We start from the raw sequence: 22816 nt of genomic DNA, 5'->3' as shown, positions 1-22816 counted from the left end.
TTGGCGGTGTTGTAAGACGACTTCACCTGCAAGTTGTTTGCACGAGCACCAGCACACGAACACAGGCAGGGCAATATCAAATCTACACAATCCGGTCTAATGAATGAACGAATCGGGTGTTTTCCCACGAAAAGATGACCGTAATACGATTTATATTTGGCAGTTTAATTAAATTTAGTTATTATTTAATTTAAAAATGTTTATAAAAGTTTGTTAAATTATTTCAAAAGTAATAAATTCTTTATCTTTTTGACCAAAAAATATTGATCTCGTTTTTATTCAAATTAAAACGACACATCTCTTAATTTTGGCGAACAATTCAACTTGTTGATAAAATTTTTACTTTATGTGAAAGGTGGCGAAAGTGAAAAAAAGTTAATTGTTTGAATTTAAAACGGTTATTTGGGTGGAATAATTAAATTTTAAATAAATTGATTAATTTTCTACATAAATAATCAGCTGTCATGCCTCATAAAAAGTCAAATGACACATTGTCCAAATGTTTCCAAATGAGGAAATCAGCTGAGGATTTGTTGAACAATATGCCGTCGACGCCAACCGCACGATTTTGTAGCAGACGAATGACGGAATTTCAGCAGGGAACTCCTGAATGTTTCAGCGCGGTGGCCATCGATTCTCCGCTGCTTAAAAGTAGAAACATCGGATTGAGCGCAGATGTGCTGAATATCGGCCAGAGGAACGATGATGACGACAGTTCCATTACTGTTGGCGTGAGAGTACGGCCATTTACCCAGAGGTGATTTTTTAACGTTTGTTCTTTTTTAAATTCAAGTTTAGTTTTGCTTGAAAAATATTGCATAGGTGTAGTGGTAGTCTAGTTATCTAGTTTTAAATTTAAGTAGTTCATTATTTTTTAAATCAAATCACAATTATATGATTCAATATTTATTTTATTTAAAATTTTAACCTTCAAATTAATTTTTAAAATCAATGACAGCTTAAATTTTGAGAATCAAATTTAATCAACGAACCCCAAAAACATTAAATAATAGAGAACTGGATGAAGAGGATGTGAAGTGTATAGTGTCGATGAGAGGCAATGAGACAGTGGTCACTCCGGAGAAAGGTGATCCACTGAGGTTCACATACGATTATTCTTTCTGGTCATTCGATCAATCGTCCGATTCGTATGCTGACCAGGTGAGTATTTCATGTCATTCATTTTTTGCATGTTATTAATTACTTAAAATAATAATTTTGTAGCAAAACACAGCAAATAATTTGGAAACCATGTTAACTAAATACGAAATAAACCCTTAATATTAGTAAATAAATAGACAAATGCTTCTTCGATTGTACAAAATTGAGAAAAAAATTTATCTTGATTGACAGGTAAAAGTTTACACCGCACTGGCCCAACCACTGTTGAATAAAGTGTTTGAAGGATACAATGCCTGCCTATTTGCATACGGGCAGACCAGTAGTGGAAAAAGTTATAGGTTGGCTTGCTTTCATATGAGATTACCAGGAGTTTTAAATTTAAATTTTTGAAAAAGTACTAATGATGCTTTGTTTATTGAATTAATATAAATATAAATAAAAACCTGTCCTCAGTGTCATGGGGCATGGTAATGATGTTGGAATTGTGCCCAGGTTCTGTGGTGAGCTTTTCCAAAGAATTCAAAATAACTCAGATGACAATGTAAGCTTGTAGATATTGTTGATTTATTATCATTATTATTGATTGATTGGTTGGTTGATTGATTGATTGATTGATTGATTGGTAAACCACCACTATATAATGATTGTTTGATTGATTAATTGATTGAATAATAAATGGCTGATTAACTGATTGATTGAATAGTTGATTGATTGAATAGTTGATTGACTGATTGATTGATTGACCGATTGACTAATTGATAATTAAACACCAAAACTGTTAACTCTCCCCACCAAACACTCAACACAAAAACACGAAGGTCATATACAATGTAGAGATAAGTTTCTTCGAGATATACAATGAGAAGATACACGATCTGCTTGGTTCATCTTCTGGGAAGGATAAATCATTCAAGAAACCAAATGTCAGTTTTTGTTTTTCAATTTTATTTTATTGTTTTTGCTGTTTTTTGTTGTTGGTGTTATTATCATTAATATTATAATGATAAAATTTTTATTGTTATTGTTCACAAATAATTTTTAAAATAAAAATAATACAAAATACATTTCAGCTAAATTTTTTAAAAGCATTTACTAATAAATTTCTTTATTTTCTAGGTTATCTCTCCTCCCCTCTTTCTCTCTCTTTTTCTCTCTCTCTCCAACTCGCGCGCGCGCGCACACACACACACAAACACAAACATTGACACATTTTCTCTCAAATTTGAAATCAACAAAACATTCTGTTCTCTTTTTCTCTCACTTTCTTTACTTCTTTCTCACCTTCCCTCACTCTCCCTCTCTCTCTCTCTCTCACACACACACACACACAAACACACACACACACACACACATATATATATATACATACGTTCTGTAACAAAGTTGAAAGTGAGAGAGCACCCGGTGATGGGTCCGTTCGTCGATGGACTGTCAACGTACGTCGTGAAGTCGTTCGAGGACATCGAAACGTGGCTGAACGTCGGAAACAAACGCCGTGCCACTGCCTGCACTGGCATGAATGACAACAGCAGTAGGTCGCACTCCGTCTTCACTCTCATTCTTACGCAGACAAAGGTCGTTGGCCTGGGGAGTGCTGCCATGCTATTTTTGTGGCGCCCGTTTGTGTTGTTGAGTTTTTTGTGTTTGTTGATTGTGATGTTGCTTTTGGGCGTGTGTTTGGTTGTTGTTAGTTGTATTTGTTTTTTATATATGGATAGCGTGCATTATCATTAATCTTCAAAAATTGATACATAACTTTTGTAAACTTCTCTGTCTACAGGCCTAGTTGATTTAGTTTTGCAGTTTTATTTTAATGAGTTTGTTTCATCATTTTTTTTCGTATAAATTGATGACCATTCTGTTTTTCTGTTTTAAATTTTCATCTTTTTCACAAACTTATAAACTTCAGAAGGATTTTTGCTTGGAAAAGTACCAACATGACATCACCGTCTACGTCATAATTCACTTTTAAATTCAACCCCAACTTAGACGTCAGTGATAGAGGGCACGTCGCATTCCCATAACATCACCAGTAAGATCAATCTGGTCGATCTGGCTGGCAGTGAGAGGCAGTCGCTGGCTAAAACATCTGGTGACAGGCTGAAGGTAAAAGTTGTGATTAATATTTATTAGTAGTAATTAATATTATTTAGTAGTAATTAATATTAATTAGTAGTCATTAATACTGATTAGCGGTAATAATTAGTTGTAATTGAAACTAATAGGTAGTAATTAATATTAATCATCAGTAGTAATGGTAATAAAACTAATGATACTAGTAAATGTTCTTAATGTAGTAATAATGTTATTATTATTTATGGCACCGTTTTCGTTTTAACAATAGTGTAGTGTTTCTAATTCAATTTTTTTAGGAAGGGTCCAGTATAAACAAATCCCTGATGGCCTTGGGGAAGGTCATATCCGTGCTCTCCGAGCAGCAGACCAATAAGAACAAGAAGAATCAATTCATCCAATACAGAGAGACTATACTTACTTGGTGCTCTGTTGTAGTTATTGCAGCTGTTTTTATTGTAGTTGTTGTGGTAATGTTGTTGTGGTGTTGTTATGTATTTTATTGGTTTGCCATCTTCCTCATTAGCATAATACCCATCGTCATCATCGCCGTGTCAGGCTGTTGAAAGAGAGTCTTGGTGGCAATTCGAAGACATGCATGCTCGCAACAATCAGCCCATCCAACCTCAACACAGAAGAGACTTTGAGTACTCTGAGGTATTCAGTATTCTGTATTTTGTACCCTATAGACATGACATGACGCAAGACAAGACAGACCTCTAGACAAACGAAATGTGCAAGAACTTGTACACACACACACACACACACACACACACACACACTCACACTCACTCACACACACATGTGTTGCAATTTTTATTCAAAATAAGTAATGAAGTGTATCTCTGCATTTATGCTATTAATTTTCTCCCTGACCTAGGTATGCAAAGCAGGCAAGAAGCATTGTGAATAACGCCAGGATCAATGAAGATCCAAACGCTAGAATCATTAGAAGTATTTTATTACCTTTTATTTATTTATTCAATTATTTATATATATATATATATATATATATATATATATATATATATTACACGTTAATGACGATGGTTTTGACGACAATGACGATGATGACTTTAATGACGTCACTCACACGTCACAAGGTCTTCAGATGGAGATAGAGAAACTGCGAGCCCTCGCTTCGGGTAACGGGGACTTAGTTGGGGGAGTATTAGGGGGAAATGGATTGAGTGACGGTGAAGAAAGATGTTTGATGGAGATCAAGTCGTTGAAGGAGGAACTGACGAGAAAGGAGAGGGAGATGGTTGAAATGAACAAGTCAGTTGTTTGATTGGTTGGCCGATTGATTGACTGAACGATTGGTTGTTTGATCGATCGATCGATTGATTGATCGATTGATTGATTGATTAATGATTGATTAATGATTGATTAATGATTGATTGATTTATTGGTCTTTATAATTGCCTAATTGGTCATTATTACATTCATCATTGTCGTCACAGTTTTTACAATCACCGTCATCATCGTCGTTTCATCATCGTCGTCATCATTGGTTTGAATATTTTGATGATTGGCTGATTGACTGTTTTGATTGATTAATCAGCTGATTGGCTGATTGGTCAGCTGGATGGTTAATTGATTGGATGGTCATGTTAATTGAATTTATTTTCTCGAATGATTAGTTACGTTTGTAATTTTTTAAATTCCATACCCTGTGATTCAAGTGAGTTTTAACTTGCCTGTGTCAGATGATTCCAATGAAGTTTATTGTGCTTTGGGATTTTGGCTCAATGAGATTAGTGCCGTCAGTATTTGAATTTGTGTTTATTTAGGTCCTGGCAAGAGAAGTTGAAACAGTCAGAGGCATGCAAACAGGAAGAAGCCAGACAATTAGAGGCTCGCTACTTCTTCACTGCTTTATGGCTGATTGAGTGTTTTGATATTTTTATATCTTTTCGTTTTCAATTTCTCTTTGCCATCTTTTACATCTGTCAGAATCTGATTTTGAAAAATTGAAAAAACCGCGTTCTGTAAATCGAGTATAAAATTTTCGTCACCAGAAGTCGGGGATATCACTGAAGATTGACCGGGACCTGCCGTCGCTGGTGAACTTGAATGAGGATCCACAACTGAACGAGGTGCTGGTGTACGTTCTGAGGAGAGGTGTCACCAGGGTTGGCAGGCTCAGAGAAGATTGTTCGTTGGAGATCCAACTCACCGGTGCACTCATATCTGACGAACAGTGGTTAGTGTCTATGTTTGTGTGTGCGCGTGCGTGTGCGTGCGTGCGTGATTTTTCAAACGAAAAAAAAACAAGAAAGGAATGTAATGAATTTGTAATTTTGAGTTTATCATTACGACATTCCCAATCTGACAGTAAATTCGAGTTTGATGGCCGGCGTGTGACCTTGACCTCACTGGGAAACTCATTAACATATGTTAATGGCAGGCTTCTTGATAATGCATTACCAGTTTTCATCCACAATGTTAGTTCACTCAGTCATTTGTCTCTTTATATTTGTCTCTTTGTCTCTTTTAAATTTTGGTCACATTATGAAATTGCAGGGAGATAGAATTGTCTTAGCTGGAGATCACTTTTTTAGGTAAAATATTTATTTGTGTTTCTGTTTTGTTTATTTTATTTGTTTCTTTGTTTGCAAACGAATCCAGTTACTGTGATATCATGGCCAGCCACTTTACCGTTACACCATTGCGCCGCTCAAGTTTTATATATTGCACTCAAAGCCGTTACATCATTTCAGTGAACGAACGTGATGATGTTGATATGATATGAGAATTATAACTTTTTGTAATTAATTCCACAGATTCATAAACCTGCTTGAAGAAGTTAAAGGTTCGTCGGTCAATCCTATCCAGTCCCTACAGCCGAAAGATTTTTACTTTGCATACCAGGAGTTCAGCACAATGCAAAACGCTAGGTGAGAAGAAGAAAATCTTTCTAGGGCGTGACGTGACGTAACTGTAATCAATACCAATTACTTTTGAATAACTTTAGGAGCTTGACAATGTCAAAACATATGACGTTTTAAACGGTTCAAAAAAAAACACTGGGCTCTTGTTAATGCCAAGAAACTTAAAACATAGTATAGCAAAATTCATAGTCAAGAATATTATTATAATACTAATTATTTAGTTATATTACTATTAAGGATTATTATTATTATTATTGTTGTTGTCGTTGTTTTTATTTTAGATTAGAGTCGGAGTTGCTGAAGACTAGAGAGAGGCATAATGAGGAGATGAAACTGCTGGCGAGTCAGACGAATGAGGAGACTACACGGATGCAGCAGCAACTTGCACAGTCCAGGTTGCAGGCGGACAATCTCCTGGTCGAGTATCAGAATAAGGTTGGTTGGTTTGGTGATCTTATATCAGTCAATCAATCAATCAGTCAATCAATCAATCATTTGATCAATCAATCAGCTAATCAATCAATCGTTTAATCAATCAATCAGTTAATTAATCAATCATTTAATCAATCAATCAGTTAATCAATCAACCATTTAAGCAATCAATCAGTTAATAAATGAAATCAATTTATCTAATTATTTAAATAAAGTTATTGATCAGTTTATGCGATCAATAAAATAATCAATCAATCAATCATATATTTGTATATTATTATTATTCTTATTTAAAGGTCACGACCTTGGAGAAAATGTTGAAGGAGCATGGACATGACCACACGACCGCCCTGGATCAAATTAGGAAATTAAAATTCGAAAATCAAGTTAATATCTCGTTGTTGTTGTTGTTGCTGTTGTTGTTGTTGTTGTTGCTGTTGTTGATCAGATAATATATTTTTATAAATAATTCTGTAGACTGTTTGTTTATCATTTTTTTTGTTTCAATAATTTTGTTTTAATAATTTTGTTTTAATAATAATTTATCAACATAATTTTTTTTGAGCGCAATTCCTTCTTTAATATCTCGATCAGATGCATCGGCAACTGCATATGAATCAATGCACCTACACATATTTCATATGATAGTTGAGGATCTTCTTGCATTCAAACCAGGTCACTGCAAAGGCAATGTCAAACGCCTTAACCGTTACACCAGCACTACCACTCTACTCAAATCCAATCTAACATTAGATAAATACCATGCAAAAATATCGTAATTATTTTGAAAAAAAAATAATCCAGACATTGGAAAGAAAGCTGGAGATATTGAAAATGACACAGAACAGTATAGATAATGTGGAAGTACCATTGAAAAAATGTTGCCCGAATTTACTGACGTGTCTCGATGACATGAAGAAAAACCTCGTGCCATGTGAAAAGAGGTTGATTGACTGATTGATTGACTGATTGATTGACTGATTGATTGATTTACTGATTGATTGACTGATTGATTGATTTACTGATTGATTGACTGATTGATTGATTTACTGATTGATTGATTGATTGATTGACTGATTAATTGATTGACTGATTAATTGATTGACTGATTGATAGGACAAGATCAAACAACGACAACAACGATACAAATAAATTGATATTGAAACTGTATGAAGCCAATAAGATCAGCACACTCCTAAAAAAAGATGCAGTATGTTTGTTCTCATTTTTCAATCAATTTTTATCAACTTTTAAGGCTTAATTAATTTATTTTTCCATCGATGTTTAATATTTAATTAATTTGTTTATTAATTACATAATTGACATTATGAATTGCGTCAGGATGCTTTAAAAAGGCTCTATGCAAATTAATGAAATCCTTTACAAATGACGATAATTTGTAATAATAATTTATGATAATAATTTTGACCGACCTATAGAAATTCTGCAAAGATTATATGGGAGGAGTCAACGCTGATGATGGACAGGTGGTTATTAAGGTGCTGAGAACATCGTTGAATATATCAACGTTCTGGTCACTTGATAAGTTTGAAGCCAAGTTGCAAGATATGAGAGACCTTTACATGGTCTGTCTATGTGTTTGTCTGTCTGTCTGTGTAGTTGTCTGTCTGTGTAGTTGTCTGTCGGTTTGTCTGTCTATATGTCTCTATTTAATGGTAATAGAACGATGATGATGTCAGTTTATTATGATAATGTTGGTGATATTTTTTTTCATTCCTACTTGAGGCTTGTGTTGCTTGGTACATACAATACACACATATTCGTACTTGCGTACACGCATATGCAGAGAATATGGTAGATACATTATATCTAATAGATACATTATATCTAATAGATACATTATATCTAATACGTAGGATAAGATAGACTCTAGTAGATCAGACGAGATATTTTTTGATCCACGTGACGCTTGGGAGAGTGAGTACAAGCTCACATCATCTCCACTCACCAATCAATTACATATGTTAGCTATGTTTCTTCTCTTCCTCCATTCATTTGTTGATTGATTAATTAATTATCTAATTATCTAATTAGTTCATTGATTGATTGATTGATTGATTGATTGATTGATTGATTGATTAATGAATACTGGGTTGATTTATAAATTATCTCATTGATCAATTGGTAAATGAGTTTTCAACTGCTCGAATAATAAAATCATATAATTTTGTCGACCAATCAAATTATTATTTTATGAATTTCTCCGCCAATCACAGGCGACGTAGCATTTCCCTGCAGAATACAAAGATCCAATCACCAATCAATCTGAACTTTACACTTGGGTTTCTTGACCTGTCCATAGCAGGTGATTGGTTGGCTGTTTGTTTCTTGGACTATTTCTGCTCACCAGCCACCATTTATTATAGATACATTAATTTTATTACCCTCTCTATTCATGTTGACTTCCTGACCTTGTAAAAATTTTTAAAATCTGATCAGTGCGTGATAAATTCTTTTGATCATTTTCTCAAAGATGTTCTCTATTTTTTAATTTTATTATTAATCCAACTTCCAACAGAATCCTCACCCAACTCTCCAACATCCACCGCTAACACGAAGACACTGACTTCAGACCGGCCACTTACCACAGCCACTGCCAGAACCAACGACTTGGTCACAAACGCACCTGCATCCAATATGTTCTCTCAACTTATTGACTTTGGTCTCAAAGACTTTAAAGGTTATTACCTTTTTTTTTATAAATAATACAAGGTCATGGTCAAAATGTTGGCATCAGTTGGCAATGGCAATACTGGATAATATCATTGAATTTTTTGCAATTCTGAATTTCTCTTTAATTTTTTCCTTATTTATAACCTCTATTTTCCTACTTAATTAATTAAATAGTTAATTAATTCGAAGTGCGACTGATGATTCAAATATACTTTCAGTAATAACGTTCGATGACTCATTGGCCGATCGAGTTTTATATCTATGCCAAAGAGTTTATAACCTCACCAATGAATTGAATAATTCTTTCTTCGAAGACAACGGTACGAAAAACTTAATCTCAATTGTTTTGTTTGTATCAAAATAATTATTTTACTTGAAAAGTAGTTACATATTGTAACATTGTATATTGTATAAATTATTTACATACAGCCAACTTTGATTTTGATACAAAAATAACCTCTGTCTCGTCATTGGTCCATGCTTTTAACTCCCTACAAACCCGCCTTTCTGATTGGCTGTGGAAATTAAATTCCAGCCAGTCGGAAATCATCGTTTGCTCTAAAGAGAAACTCACTAATTCCATTTTTACCATTGGTGGATGCATGCAATTTTTTATTCAGGTTATATTTTGGTTAATAAAACTTTTGTTATTAATATTTATTCATACATGCTAATCTCTTTATGATTTTTTTCATTTCAACTGATTTGGTTTAAAAATTAGGAGCTATATCAATAAAAATACTATAGATGCCCTTTTACGACAATTAAAATTTATATCAACAACAATAATGATAATAATTAATTACACTTACTAATTAATTAATTAACTAACTAATTAATTAGTTAGTTAGTATTAATATAAATGGTTTCCTAAATATTCATACACCAGGGACTTGAAAGTAGCATCCCGTCACTAGTGGAAGAGTATAAGAACAAGATACTGGAAGAGGTATGGGATGATTGATTAATGAGGATGATGATGACGACGACGATAATGATAATATTAGTGGTGTTTGTAATGGTGACGATGTCTACGATGGTGATGATTAGGGTAATGCTTATGCTGATGATGATGTTTATGCTGATGGTGGTGGTGATGATAATGGTTGTAAGTGGCTATAATTTGAGTTATGTTAATTTAAATATTTTCAAAATCTTATTACTATTGTTTATGATGTTGAAAATCAAGTTGAAATATGATGACGCCAATGTGGAGATATGACGATGATGATGCTGCTGCTTCTACTGTTTATAATAATATGGATAATTATAATATAATGTGACGATATAATAATTATGATCATAAATAACGATGACGATAATGATGATGACGACGACGATGATGATGGTGATTACGAAAAAATGATGCGACAATAATTTATAAAGGTACTGAACATTTGTTATCATTGTGGAAAGTTCGCTCAGACATGCCGACTGGACTGCTACAGTTTGAAGTCTGTGGTGGCTCTCATTGATGATGACGATGAAGATGGCAGGAAGGTTGTGTGTGTGTGTGTGTGTGTGTGTGTGTGTGTGTGTGTGTGTGTGTGTGTGTGTGTGTGTGTGAGAGGACAGTCAAGTTTAAATTGCGACAAATTCTCATACTGTACAATTTATTTTGATCTGCATCTTTCTGTCATCATCATCATAATATTTATTATAATTATCGTAATGCCCAAACGTTTTAGCATAATTATTCACCATCCTCATCTTTATCATCTTAATAATAATAACCACCCACCATCATCATTTTCTTAATCAATCATCGTCATAATCCTCACCACCACCACTACCGACCACATTCTCGGCAGCTTTCGAACCCGATAAAGGCGTCATTCATTCGCGGATGCAACGAGTTTGTGGACGACGCATTGAGTGCTGCCGTGAGTACTGTGCATGAAAACAAATGCAGGGCCATCAACGTCTTCCAATGTGTCAAACAAAAACTTAAGGTTGCGTATGTTATTATTGTTATTATTCTTGTTGTTATTATTATTATTGTTATTATTATTATTATTATTATAACGTGCAGCCCTCTACTCGAGATCTAATGAAGAAAACATACAAGACAGCTTCGTCCATTCTGTCCCTTCTTCAGAATCTCAAATTAATTCAAGTCAGTCGGTTGTTATTTGGTGTCTGTCTGTGTGTGTCTGTGTCTGTGTGTGTGCATGCGTGCTTTTGTGTGTGTGTATGTGTGGTATGTGTGTGTGTGTGTGTTCATGTACGAACGTTTTGGTAAGTGAACGATTGAATGATCGAATGGACAGATAAATGGATTGATGATTCAGTAAACGATAGACTCGTTGAGTGGGTGGATAGATGAATATCTTATTTGATCTCAAAAATACCCATTTATGTTCATGAAAATTGAATAAAACTTAAACCAGACTCGGCTCATGGCTTCAGAAAGTAGCTACAGCCACCAACAGCAACAACAACCGCTACAACAACAGCAGCCACAACTACAAACACAAAATATGGATAGTGATTTGTTTCTGAACGCCCATAACAGGTGCAAATTCTTCAGCATCCAGTACTCTGGCATTGTTGACTGCACCATGCAGCTGATTGATATGATCACTTATATCATAGCAGGTTTATCTTTTAAGTTTTATTTGTTAAAAATTGTTTCACTGTTTTAAAAGATAAAATGGATTGCTCCTTTCTCATCTCCATTCTTCATGGTATTACAGCATTGCAAATTACCATTTGTTAATGTTCATTGTTTTCATTATACTTTCCACTCTAAAATAATTTATGCTGCCTCTTACATGTTCTTTGTTTTAAAATGGACCATCCCAGTATAAATTTAACTAAGCAGACTTTTGCTCTGAATGTAATTGATTTTGAAATATTTGTTGTACAACTGCACCCGCCAAATAGATGAAAGCGTGATTATAAACGTCACCAGTTTGAAGTCACTCCTCGAAGCGATGGAATGTCACGCCAACAATCTCACCAACAATCCATACATCACTTCATACAAACATATGCTTGGTCAGTTTGTTTGTTGGCTTGTTTGTTCGTTCGTTCGTTTGTTTGTTGGTTCGTTTGTTTGTTAAGCTCATGATACAATCGCAATGTTTGGAAATTTATTTCATTATGAAGAGAGCTATCTTTCTATTGCTGTGTTGTATTTAAATTACAAGTTTTTATTAAACCTATGCAATGGTATCATAGGCCACCTTATGCGTTTGATGTAATGCTTTTACGGATGGTGTGTGTATGCGTATTTCATGTACTTAGAAATTACTTTAGAAATTTTTTTACAATTTAATGGCGCGAAAATTTCATTGAAAACTAATTAGTGTAAGATATGATTTGTGATGTATCATATCATATATGGCTTTGAGTTTGCCAGATCGGTATTTTAAAAATTGAAAATATGTTTTTGATATACTATATTACATTATACTATATTATATTATACTTCATTATTTTATGTTATGTTATATTATATTACATTATATTATATTATACTACATTATATTATGTTATATTATATTATATTATTTAAAAATATCGCCTCATGATTTTGGTTCATTAAAACCAGATTCCGCTGCACGCTCTCTCAACGTGACATCTCTCTCCGACATTTCAATGTTTAGAGATCGATCCTGCTGTTTGGATGGCTCGTTGGATGAGTCGCAGATTGAACTGCTCGAGGCGGCCGTTGCCGAAATAAAGTCAGCCGTCAGTGACTTTGGTTCATTTGTAACATCGAAGGGATGCTAGAATTTTTTTCTTATCTATCGTGATACAAAGTTTTCACATACATATTTATGAAATTTCTAAAATTCGACGTTTTTATTTAAGTTGCTTGTCTATTTATTTACATTATTTTATAATTAACAAAGAAGTTTTGTTGTACATAATGCTTTTTTTATTTATATCCTTAATTTTCAGTCATATTCTGTCTTCCTGTTATTTCCTAAGTGTCTTTCTTGTATATATCTTAAATATTGTGACCTTTATATCGTCAACTTCTCATTCTTGATGCAGTTAATTAACCGCTTTCAATGAGTGAGGTATGATTTTGAAGCGAACTATTTTTATTAAATAGTCATTAAAAATTGTCTTGTTAAATAGGTAGATTTCTGATCTCAACTCGTATTTGTGAAAAACAGTCTTATTTAATTGATATTGTTAACATCTTGCCGGTTCAGTTCTAAGTAAGTAGATAGATTTACAAGGTTCACTTTTAAATATCTCTTTGGGTTATTAGTCGAACTTCCATAATTATGTAAACACGTTCAGCTGAGATTTGAAAAAAGTTTCTGGCGTGCTTTTTTCGCGGAAAATTTTTTCTTGATATGTTAGGTGACCGCGTTCGCCGTTATTTGTTTGTTTAAGCAATTCTTTCCATAATTTTGTGATGCGAAATTGGTCTTTTGTCGAGTTTTACTTTGAGTTGTTTCATCATGTCAGGTGTGTGATTCACCAGCAGTCAGATTGAAAAAAATTGTGAACTGCAACTAGCAACTCAGCACAGCACTTGCTTAGCTAAAATAAAAGTTTACAGCAATTATTAATTTAAAAAAATAATTTTTTTTACGAAAATAGTTTCATAAATGAAGCCAAAATGATGTGATCTATTCAGTAATAAGACCAAGAAGAGTAATCAGTAATGTAATGTTTTCTTTCTGTAGAGTTAAATTAAAAAGAAATCAAATTAGCAATGTAAAATTTTGCAAATGTAACGACAGGTAGATACATCACAAGATTACTTGCTACGCATTTTCACCAGAACCGAAACAATAATACAATTAACAACAGTACAAACAAATAAACTACAACAACTTAAATAAAAAACAACAACGACCTTAAAAATATTTATGTGCCCACTAGAAGAAAGGACAAACTTGACCAAGTCAATGAGCAACATTCCAAACAACAGTGACAACAACAATAGGGCTTCAGCAGCAAATGAGAGCACTGCCTCGACAAGCAAAAAAATTATAACGTGTGTGATGGTGGGCAATGGAGGAGTGGGCAAAACTTCACTCGTCGTCAGTTACATCTCTAATGGGTTTCCAAGTGAATACATCCCCACAGCATTTGACAAATATTCTGGTTTGTATATTTATATATTTTATTATATATAATATTAATTATATTTTAAATTTTTTAACGGGCTTCTCTGTAACAAATTATCTAATAATAATTAATCATAGAGGTGTTTTTCCTTGCTTTTAAAAATTGACATCTAAAATTTAAAAATTGACATCTAAAATTTAAAAATTTAATCATAAAATGAAAATTTCAACTAACTTGTGCATGTTAACCCAGTTCATTGTGTAATTTTTTTCAAGAGATTATGCAGTTTAATAGAAAATAAATAAAATAATGTTTATTTGCCAGTGTTAATAACAATAAATGGAGAGCCATACGATCTACACATATGTGATACAGCTGGTCAGGTAGGTTTCTCACTTGATTAGGATTTTTAGTAAATTTCATATTTTTTAAAAGCATTGACTTGATGGCTTGACAAGTGACATTTTTTTAGATTTTAAAATTTATTTCAATTTTAGTCAGACTTTGACATCCTACGGCCATTTTGTTATCCGAGTGTTGATGTGTTTGTCCTTTGCTACAGTGTCATCAGTCCAACATCTATGAAAGACATTAGGTTGGTCTCATTGCCTCTTTTCCATATTTTAACATTCATCTAAGACTATTCTCTCTTTTTTTTTTAATTTATAAACTAGTTTAAAAAATAACTTTTATTACTGAAATGGTTGTATCATTTTTATTTCTCTCGCGAAATAATTTTTTCATCATTAAAAAGAATGAAATGGATAAAGGAGGTACGACTAATAAACCAACTAGTTCCGGTGGTGTTGGTGGGGACGCAACAGGACCTCAGAAATGACGTCAAGGTTGGAATTTGTATCAACTGTATCTTTTGATGACGTCTGGCTAACCAACCAGTTGATCATTGATCGAATAACTTTCAAATTTAAATATTTTTCAATTTTGCTTCAAATTCCTACTTAATGAACCTACCAGTGCCAAACAAATTTGGTTTATTCTGGTTGACGATATATATTTGAACTAAAAATTATGTGGTCATATCTACAAGTTTCAAAATTTATATGAATGTTTTTTATTCTATGTAAAATTGTCTTGCAATGAATGTTGTATCAAATGAATTTATATATTAACGAAATTAACAATTTTAGGTTTTATTGGACCTAGCAAAATATGGCCAGAAGCCTGTGAGTGAGGAAGAAGGTAGATCACTTGCCAAAGAAATAGGAGCGATAGGTTACATGGAGTGTTCAGCTCTGACGCAGAAAAACTTGAAAGAAACTTTCGACGTGGTGGTCGGTTCTGGTTTGAAGTTCATCGAGGACGGTCGACCCAACAAAGAGGAGGATAAGTTGTTCAGGTTCAGTCGGTTCTCACTGAAGAGGACAAGTGTTCTGTCAGTGCACGTTGTACAGAAGAATTTCGTCAAGATACAAACTCCTTTTGTTAAACCTTGGTGGCGTAGGACTTTTTGCTGTTGCATCTGATTCAATCAAAATTATTTCTATTTTGTTCGTTTGTATGAATGTTTCTTACATTGTTAGTTCCTGTTTCATCCAATTCGATCGTGGTCACAACGATTTATTTTATTTTTTAATAATCTTTCCAGGCAGCCCTCCAATTTTTCTTGTCATAACTTGATTCTTGAATGACTGACTTCCATTTTGAGGTATTTTTTTAGTAGATGATACACCTCTAACAAATTTTATTCCCTATGGTATTGCTGAGGCTAATGTTGGGACATCGTTTACAAATTACAAATCATTTTTTGTCCTTTATTTAGTTTACAATTACATGTGTTAACATTTCAGTTTAATGCTGATTGAAGATATCTAACATTAAGATGCTATCTTGTATTCCAATAGCCAAAGATGTATAACGCTTATTTTTCCGATGCAAGAATGTTTCAGCCTAAAATCTTCAATGTATTCCAGATTTGTTGTGTCGGCACTTTTACAAGTTGAATATTATTTTCAAAGATGAATTATCTAATGTACATAAACAAAGTGAACGCAAGCAAAAATATAATGTTAAATAGCATGCTATATATTTTAATATAAGCCAAACAAATTTTTACTGCAATGCAATCATACGTTGTATATATATATATATATATATATATATATATATATATATATTGCAATGAATTGTTAAGCTTTATATCTGGTCTGGGTTTTATTTAAATTATAAAGTGATTAGGTAGATTTAATGCTTAAGATATATAGAATGCAACGAAATATCTATACGTGCATATTTGTAACATTATTTTTAAAATATGCTGCCCTCGGTTGCTGTTAATGCGGATTCTCTGTCTGTTTTTAAATCGACAATTGATGATTTTTTTGGTGATATAAAGTTTAATTGGCGAGCAAACTTTTAATTTATTGTAATTGTTTAATTCTAATTGATGTCTGTAGAAAATTTCTTTAATATTTTTATTTACAGTCATTTTTCGGTTGATAATTCGAATCGAATGATGGTTTAATTATGTTTTATTTAATTTTATTCCTTTAACCTTCGGTCAATCATTTATTTTGCTTAGTTTTTTGAGTTTTGTTTTGTGATGGCAAGGGGCTTGTCCGTGCTATGAAATAATAATAATAATAATAATAATAATAATAAAAAGTTGTCACTTGTCGAGAATATGCGTGTGCCTAATCTCTTTGAGCACTTCAATGTGTGTGTGTGTGTGTGTGTGTGTGTGTGTGCAAGGTTATACAATATAGTTACTTATCATTGTTTTTAAAAGTCTCACACATATATAAATATATTATGCTTAAGCCTAGATGTGTGTGTGTGTTTTAGGCATGCATCCATCCATGTGATACAAATGCATTTCATTCTTACATCATCGGTTATTCCATGTTATGAAAAATTCGCATTCAGAGTTGAAACATTCATTTGCCTACACGCTGCTTTTGTTTTCTGTAATTGTATAGTATACAAGTTTCTTATTCTATGATTTAAAAAATGGTCAAAAAAATTTTGGCGTTAAACCTCCGACTTTAAATAGTTTTTTTGAGTTGTTGGTGGTTAATTCTTTCTGTTGATTGTTATCATTTATTTATTTATTAATTCACTCATTTATTTACTTATTTGTTTGTATATTTATTTATCAATCATGCTATTTGTTGTATAATTTACTGATTCTTAACTATTCTTTCAATTTATTTTGCTTTTTTGCTTTTTGCATTTCTACCATTTGTAGATTAATACCTATTTTGTCAATCGTTCAATCAACTTCCTCTCTATCTTGTTAACACTTTTTATATTATTTTCTATTTCCTTTTATAATTTATAAATGCATTTCTGCAGATTTGTGATCATGACATGACTGGCAGTGTCAGGGAGTTCGTATTTATTTTTCTTGATTTGTATGATTCTCTCTGAATTTTTATGCACAAAATTTAAAACTGTTTGCATAAATGTTTAAATTTTGGCACATCTCTACTGTAAATAAATTTATATCAACAATCTCATATCATTTCATTAAGTCAATGAAGTATATTAAGAAAAAATTAACATTCATTGCAGTATTTACACTATTTATATTTAAAATATATGAGATCAAGAATTTTTCATCCTTGTTGTACTCACAACATAAACATCTCTGTTTGTTGGTTTGTTTTCATCTTTGCAGATTTATGTGGTGTCTTGACTCTTTGTCTTTCGTGAGGAATGTCTTGAGTAGTCAGAGTGAGTCTTTTAATCATAATCCTAGGTAGCAAGTTGAGATGAAAAATTAAATTAAAACTTATACAGTCCAAGGCAAGGACAGGGACTAAAGAAATGAGAACAACTTTTATTGTAGTCAAATCAAATTCAAACCCGTCAAGTAAGAAGTCAGGGAAGATTCTTTTTTTATATTACTTATTTATATTTGATCATAATATCAATTATCAGATTATTTATCTTATTTCTTGGAAGATGAACAGAACATCGGGCGAACGAAGTTGATCTGGTCAACCGAATCAATTACGATTCAGCGATTGTAAATTATTGTATACAAATTTTAATAATTTCGTACGGGCAACAAACACTGAGGCAAAATTTTAGGATTGTGTAGTAATCGAAATAAAGCGCAAATCGGCGGCCGCAAAATAAATCCTGGAAAAACCATTTTTCAACTAAAGCGAAACTAAATACATTATCAAGCGCTTACTTTTTTTAAATAGAAAACTTTCTTGATAAAACTATGAGCATTCATGTCAAGTACATCCACTCCAAAGACCTAATGAATTTTCTCTAAGAACGAAGGCGAATTTTCTCTATGAACGAAGGAAAGCTTACGAACAGCAGTTTGTCGAAGTTTAATAAGAAAATATAATTCACTCACGCAAAACTCCCACCTCGTATATATACATATACATCATTGATGAAAATCACAGCAGGTTCAGCGTTAGATAGCTTCCTATTTAACTTTTCGATCTTTCTAACGATATATCGTAAATCATTGTCAAGTTTCTTGAGTTCAAAACAAAAATTTTCATTTATTTTAAGCGTGGTAGAACAGAAAAGCTTTTTTCGGCATTCCTATACCATTTTCAGCGTTCGAATTGAACATTCTGAGAATTTTGGTTTTGAACTCAAAAACAACGTATCGACCCGAACACCGAAGATAGTATGGGAATACCGAAAAAAGCTTTTTTGTTAAAATAGCTTAAAATAAATAAAATTTTTGATTGTGAACTCAAAAGACTTGACAATGATTTACGATCTACCATTAAAAAAATCTAAAAAATAAGTAGGAAGCTCACTAACGCGGAACATACTGTGGTTTTCGTCAACAATTGCATTTCTGACAGTCATAATCCAATATATAAACATATATATGTATACTCGTATACAAAATTATTGTTGAGCAGTATAGTTTAGTTTAATGCATCCAAAAATGCAATTAACAAAATTTAAGTTTGGTGTCCCATCAAAAAATACAAACTTTCTCTCTACACAGAAAACATATAATGGATACAATTCACTGCCACACTCAAATTAATGTTTTACATTATTATACATACACATATATAAATGTATGTACATATATATATATGTATGTATAATCAGCTATCAATTTATATACATCGTGTTTATGAAATTAAGACTCATAATTGTCACCATAATGGAAAATCAATCAATAATAGTAATAATGAAATAATAATATATATCAATAATATTGATCGATATATATATATATATATATATATATATATATATATATATATACACAAATGGACGAGACCACCTAACATCTGATAAAGTTTTAAAAAGGTGATCATGGACCAGCATAGTGGAGAACATTCACTGCTTTGGAGAAAAAAAAAACGGATGATTGGATAAAAATATCAAAATCAAATCAAACATAATCTACCTTCAATCGATCAGTCACATACATCAAATTTTATTAAAAATAATAACAAATTAAAAAATTTGCTCATTGTTTAGAGGTGGGTGAGCACCATTACATTACCATCAGCATCATCATTCTTTGCATAATTTTTATATAAAAAATGTATTCACAGAATGTTTAGGATGACGACGACGACGATGATAATACATGATGTTGATATGATGTCTTGTCCAAGACTGACATTTAAATGCAACGGCTTCAAATAAAAATAATTTTATTGATAACAATAAAAAAAGATCTCTTTTTTAGTTTTTTTAGTTTTCTGATTTTTTTTATTTAAAAAAATTTAATGTAAAACTTGTTTGGATGCTGACATTAAAAAAAGGCGAGTGTCAACTAATGATAAAAAAAAATGGTAGGAGTCAAAAAACTTTTATTACAGCAATATTTTCTTATCAACTATATTGATAGAGAATAAAATTATAACAAATGGCGATGATGATGAATGACCACCTACTTAATATTACGTGTATATATATATATGCAGGTCTAATGTAAAATAATATTAATACATCCCACATACCACCATCCATCCAACACTCCATAATTAAAATATATTATAACTATAATAACAACTATCATAGTGCTATGATAAAATTAAACCATTTTTATGATAATTTTTAATACGGAAGATGTATAAATAAATACTTGTTATCAGGTTTATAGAATGGTGGCCAATCTACGTTTCATTAACCACATATATCTTACCATGTTTATCGGTAACAGAATTGAAGTATGTACACTCAGATACATTAAAATTTCAACACTTCAAATTAAAAAAAACAAACAGTTAATAATTTAAGGTATTTCATTTAATAATAATATTAATTTAAAAAATTTTTTAGTTTATGTTAAATTTTTTTCAAATACTTAAAATTCAATTAAGGCATATATAAGTTTTTTTTCATACTCGCACGTACGAAACTACTCGACAACAAAAGATAATAAAGTTAGAATTGGAATAAAATTAATTATATCAGACTGGTCGTAACAATCTGAATGATTGATGTTATCATCTATCTAAATAAATTATTATGACAAATTTAATGGTTATAAATTATTATTAATAAACTCTTAACGATATAATATTAATGATAATAGATAACAATAATGAATAATACTAAATAATAATGATTAATAAATTCATTAATAAAAGTAGTTATAAACACTTTTTAACAGGTTGGCAATATGATAAATTAAACACTAATCCTTAAAACTTCTCACAAAGTTATTCTTTTTTTCTTCCATTTTTTCTAGTTAGCTTAATTTTTTTCAAGTTTAAAGTTCAAAAGTAGTTTGGAATGGAATAAATACAGTAGGAACTGGATGTGACAATTTTTAAATGTATTTGCGTACTTTCGATCTGGAAAGTTTTTTCATGGGATCTAGTGGGCAGCAGCAGGAATTTAAAAACTAACAAATTATCACTTATCTGGACTCAGCTAATGTATAAAAAAAGATTTCAATTATAAAAATATTTTTTTAGATTATTATAAAAAGAAGAATGAGAGAAAACAAGAGTTGATATACATAGAGAAAAATTAAAAAAATTAATTCTTGAACTATCTAGATCATAGTTTATACTTTTCATTTTATATATTTGGTGAGAAAAATAATTTAAACAATTATTAAGACAGTATTATACGCATATTGCAAAACAAGAGCGTACACCAATAATTATAGACGTGTACGGATTTGAACACACTCACGCACGCATGTTTATTTACAGTTATACACACATGTAACAATGCTTCTGCATAATCTGCATTCAAAAATCTAGACTGACATAAGGTAATATATGCAAATAATCATTGTTGTAACTCTTCATAGAGTATGTTTTTGTCCATGGTTGCCATTCATTATTATAATCATACTGACCATTCACCCCTGGCCATCTTTGAGAGAAAACTCGATTCAACCTTCTATTGAGGTCTTCGATATCATCATCATCGATACCTTCCATCTGACTTTTAGAAGCGTTACCAGTGCTACTGTGCAGTCGGTTGTTGTCGTCACATAGTTGTTGATCATCTGAAATGTTGCTGTGTTTTTGGGCAAGCCTATCATTCTGTTGATCTGATTTGTTGTCTTGTTGCTCTGAATTGCTGTTAAATTGTGGCTGTTGATCTGATTTGTTGTGTTGTTGCTCTGGTTTATTGTAATGTTGCTCTAATTTGTTGCGTTGCTGCTCGGGTTTGTTGTTAAACTGTTGTTGTTGCTCTGGTTTATGTTGCTCTTGTCTGTTGTGTTGTTGCTCTTGTCTGTTGTGTTGTTGCTCTTGTCTGTTGTGTTGTTGCTCTGATTTGTTCTTACACTGAGACTGTTCCGATTTGTGGTGTGGTTGTGCTGGTTTGTGTTGCTGCTCTAATCTGTTGTTTAGTTGATCGGATTTGTTGTTAAATTGTGATTGTTGCTCTGATTTGTTGAGTTGTTGTGCTGGTTTGGGCTGTTGCTCTGATTTGTTGTGTGGTTGCTCTGACTTTTGTTGTTGTGGTACTATTTTGATGTTGCACTGTTGTTGTTGCTCTACTCTGTTGAGTTGTTGATCAGACTTGTTACATTGTTGCTTATCGAACTTGTTAATCTGTTGATCTAATCTATTGTACTGCTGATAAGGTTTGTTGTCAATATCAATTTTAATTTTTTTAGGGTTTGTATTATCTACATCGACAAAAGGCACATCCAACCGTCGCTTCAGACTAGACTTGGCCACTCCATTGATCACAGGTCTCGTTGCACTGTTGTTTGGAATAGATGGTGACAGTGATGACGATGATGCAGGAATCGGTAACTTTGGTGAAATGTTATTTTTTATGTCATTTATGGCAGACTTCGTAACGTTGCTTAAAGTATGCTTGGTGATATTGTTGTCTGTAGCATGCTTATCCAAGTTGTTGTTGCTGGCAGTCTGCTTAGTGGTATCTATATTTACTGGTGGCCTAGTGACATTGCTATTGTTTTTAGGATGAAAACTATTTACAACTGGAAGACAGTCTTTGGAATATTTTACTGGAGCTACTACATCGGTATTGTTCAGTGCAGAATTATTATTAATTTTGCCATTATTATTATTTCTGTTAATATTATTTTTGATGTTATTCGTTGCATTTTTGTTTTGAGATACTAAATCAGTGAGAGCAGGCGAAGATGTGGTTGA

General features: G+C 32.3%; 2 protein-coding genes across 2 annotated transcripts; both read left to right on the top strand.

The window, feature by feature from the left end:
- Positions 1–343: 343 nt before the first annotated feature.
- HELRODRAFT_192579 (hypothetical protein) lies at positions 344–13293 on the top strand. Its single transcript, XM_009023093.1, has 32 exons — positions 344–757; positions 1014–1161; positions 1354–1460; positions 1576–1663; positions 1941–2045; positions 2506–2697; positions 3112–3228; positions 3495–3619; positions 3754–3852; positions 4076–4149; positions 4299–4473; positions 4989–5052; positions 5217–5401; positions 5534–5642; positions 5722–5759; positions 5982–6095; positions 6371–6524; positions 6818–6907; positions 7326–7448; positions 7961–8107; positions 8399–8505; positions 8759–8847; positions 9061–9222; positions 9434–9535; positions 9645–9835; positions 10105–10164; positions 10602–10715; positions 11027–11167; positions 11248–11331; positions 11606–11813; positions 12102–12215; positions 12772–13293. Exons 1-32 carry the CDS (start codon positions 465–467, stop codon positions 12951–12953), a joined length of 4101 nt encoding a protein of 1366 aa, XP_009021341.1. The 5' UTR covers positions 344–464; the 3' UTR covers positions 12954–13293.
- Positions 13294–14188: 895 nt separating this feature from the next.
- HELRODRAFT_157354 (hypothetical protein) lies at positions 14189–22816 on the top strand (the record flags this gene model as incomplete). The annotated part of the gene is made up of 6 exons (XM_009023092.1): positions 14189–14291; positions 14580–14638; positions 14753–14850; positions 15010–15100; positions 15404–15564; positions 22792–22816. The coding sequence occupies 6 exons, from the start codon at positions 14189–14191 to the stop codon at positions 22814–22816; spliced, it is 537 nt and encodes a 178-aa protein (XP_009021340.1).

This window comes from Helobdella robusta (assembly GCF_000326865.2).
Source record: "Helobdella robusta unplaced genomic scaffold HELROscaffold_34, whole genome shotgun sequence".
Taxonomy (NCBI): domain Eukaryota; kingdom Metazoa; phylum Annelida; class Clitellata; order Rhynchobdellida; family Glossiphoniidae; genus Helobdella; species Helobdella robusta.
The sequence above is the reverse complement of the archived record's forward strand: the minus strand, read 5'-3'. Positions and strand labels throughout refer to the sequence as shown.

What these genes read in the sequence shown, in the direction of transcription:
- HELRODRAFT_192579 (XM_009023093.1), top strand. Translation starts at nt 465, where the DNA reads ATGCCTCATAAAAAGTCAAATGACACATTGTCCAAATGTTTCCAAATG. An exon ending in AATTAAAATTCGAAAATCAA is followed by an intron (nt 6,908 to 7,325) that starts GTTAATATCTCG and finishes AAAATAATCCAG; the next exon opens with ACATTGGAAAGAAAGCTGGA. An exon ending in ACGATGAAGATGGCAGGAAG is followed by an intron (nt 10,716 to 11,026) that starts GTTGTGTGTGTG and finishes CATTCTCGGCAG; the next exon opens with CTTTCGAACCCGATAAAGGC.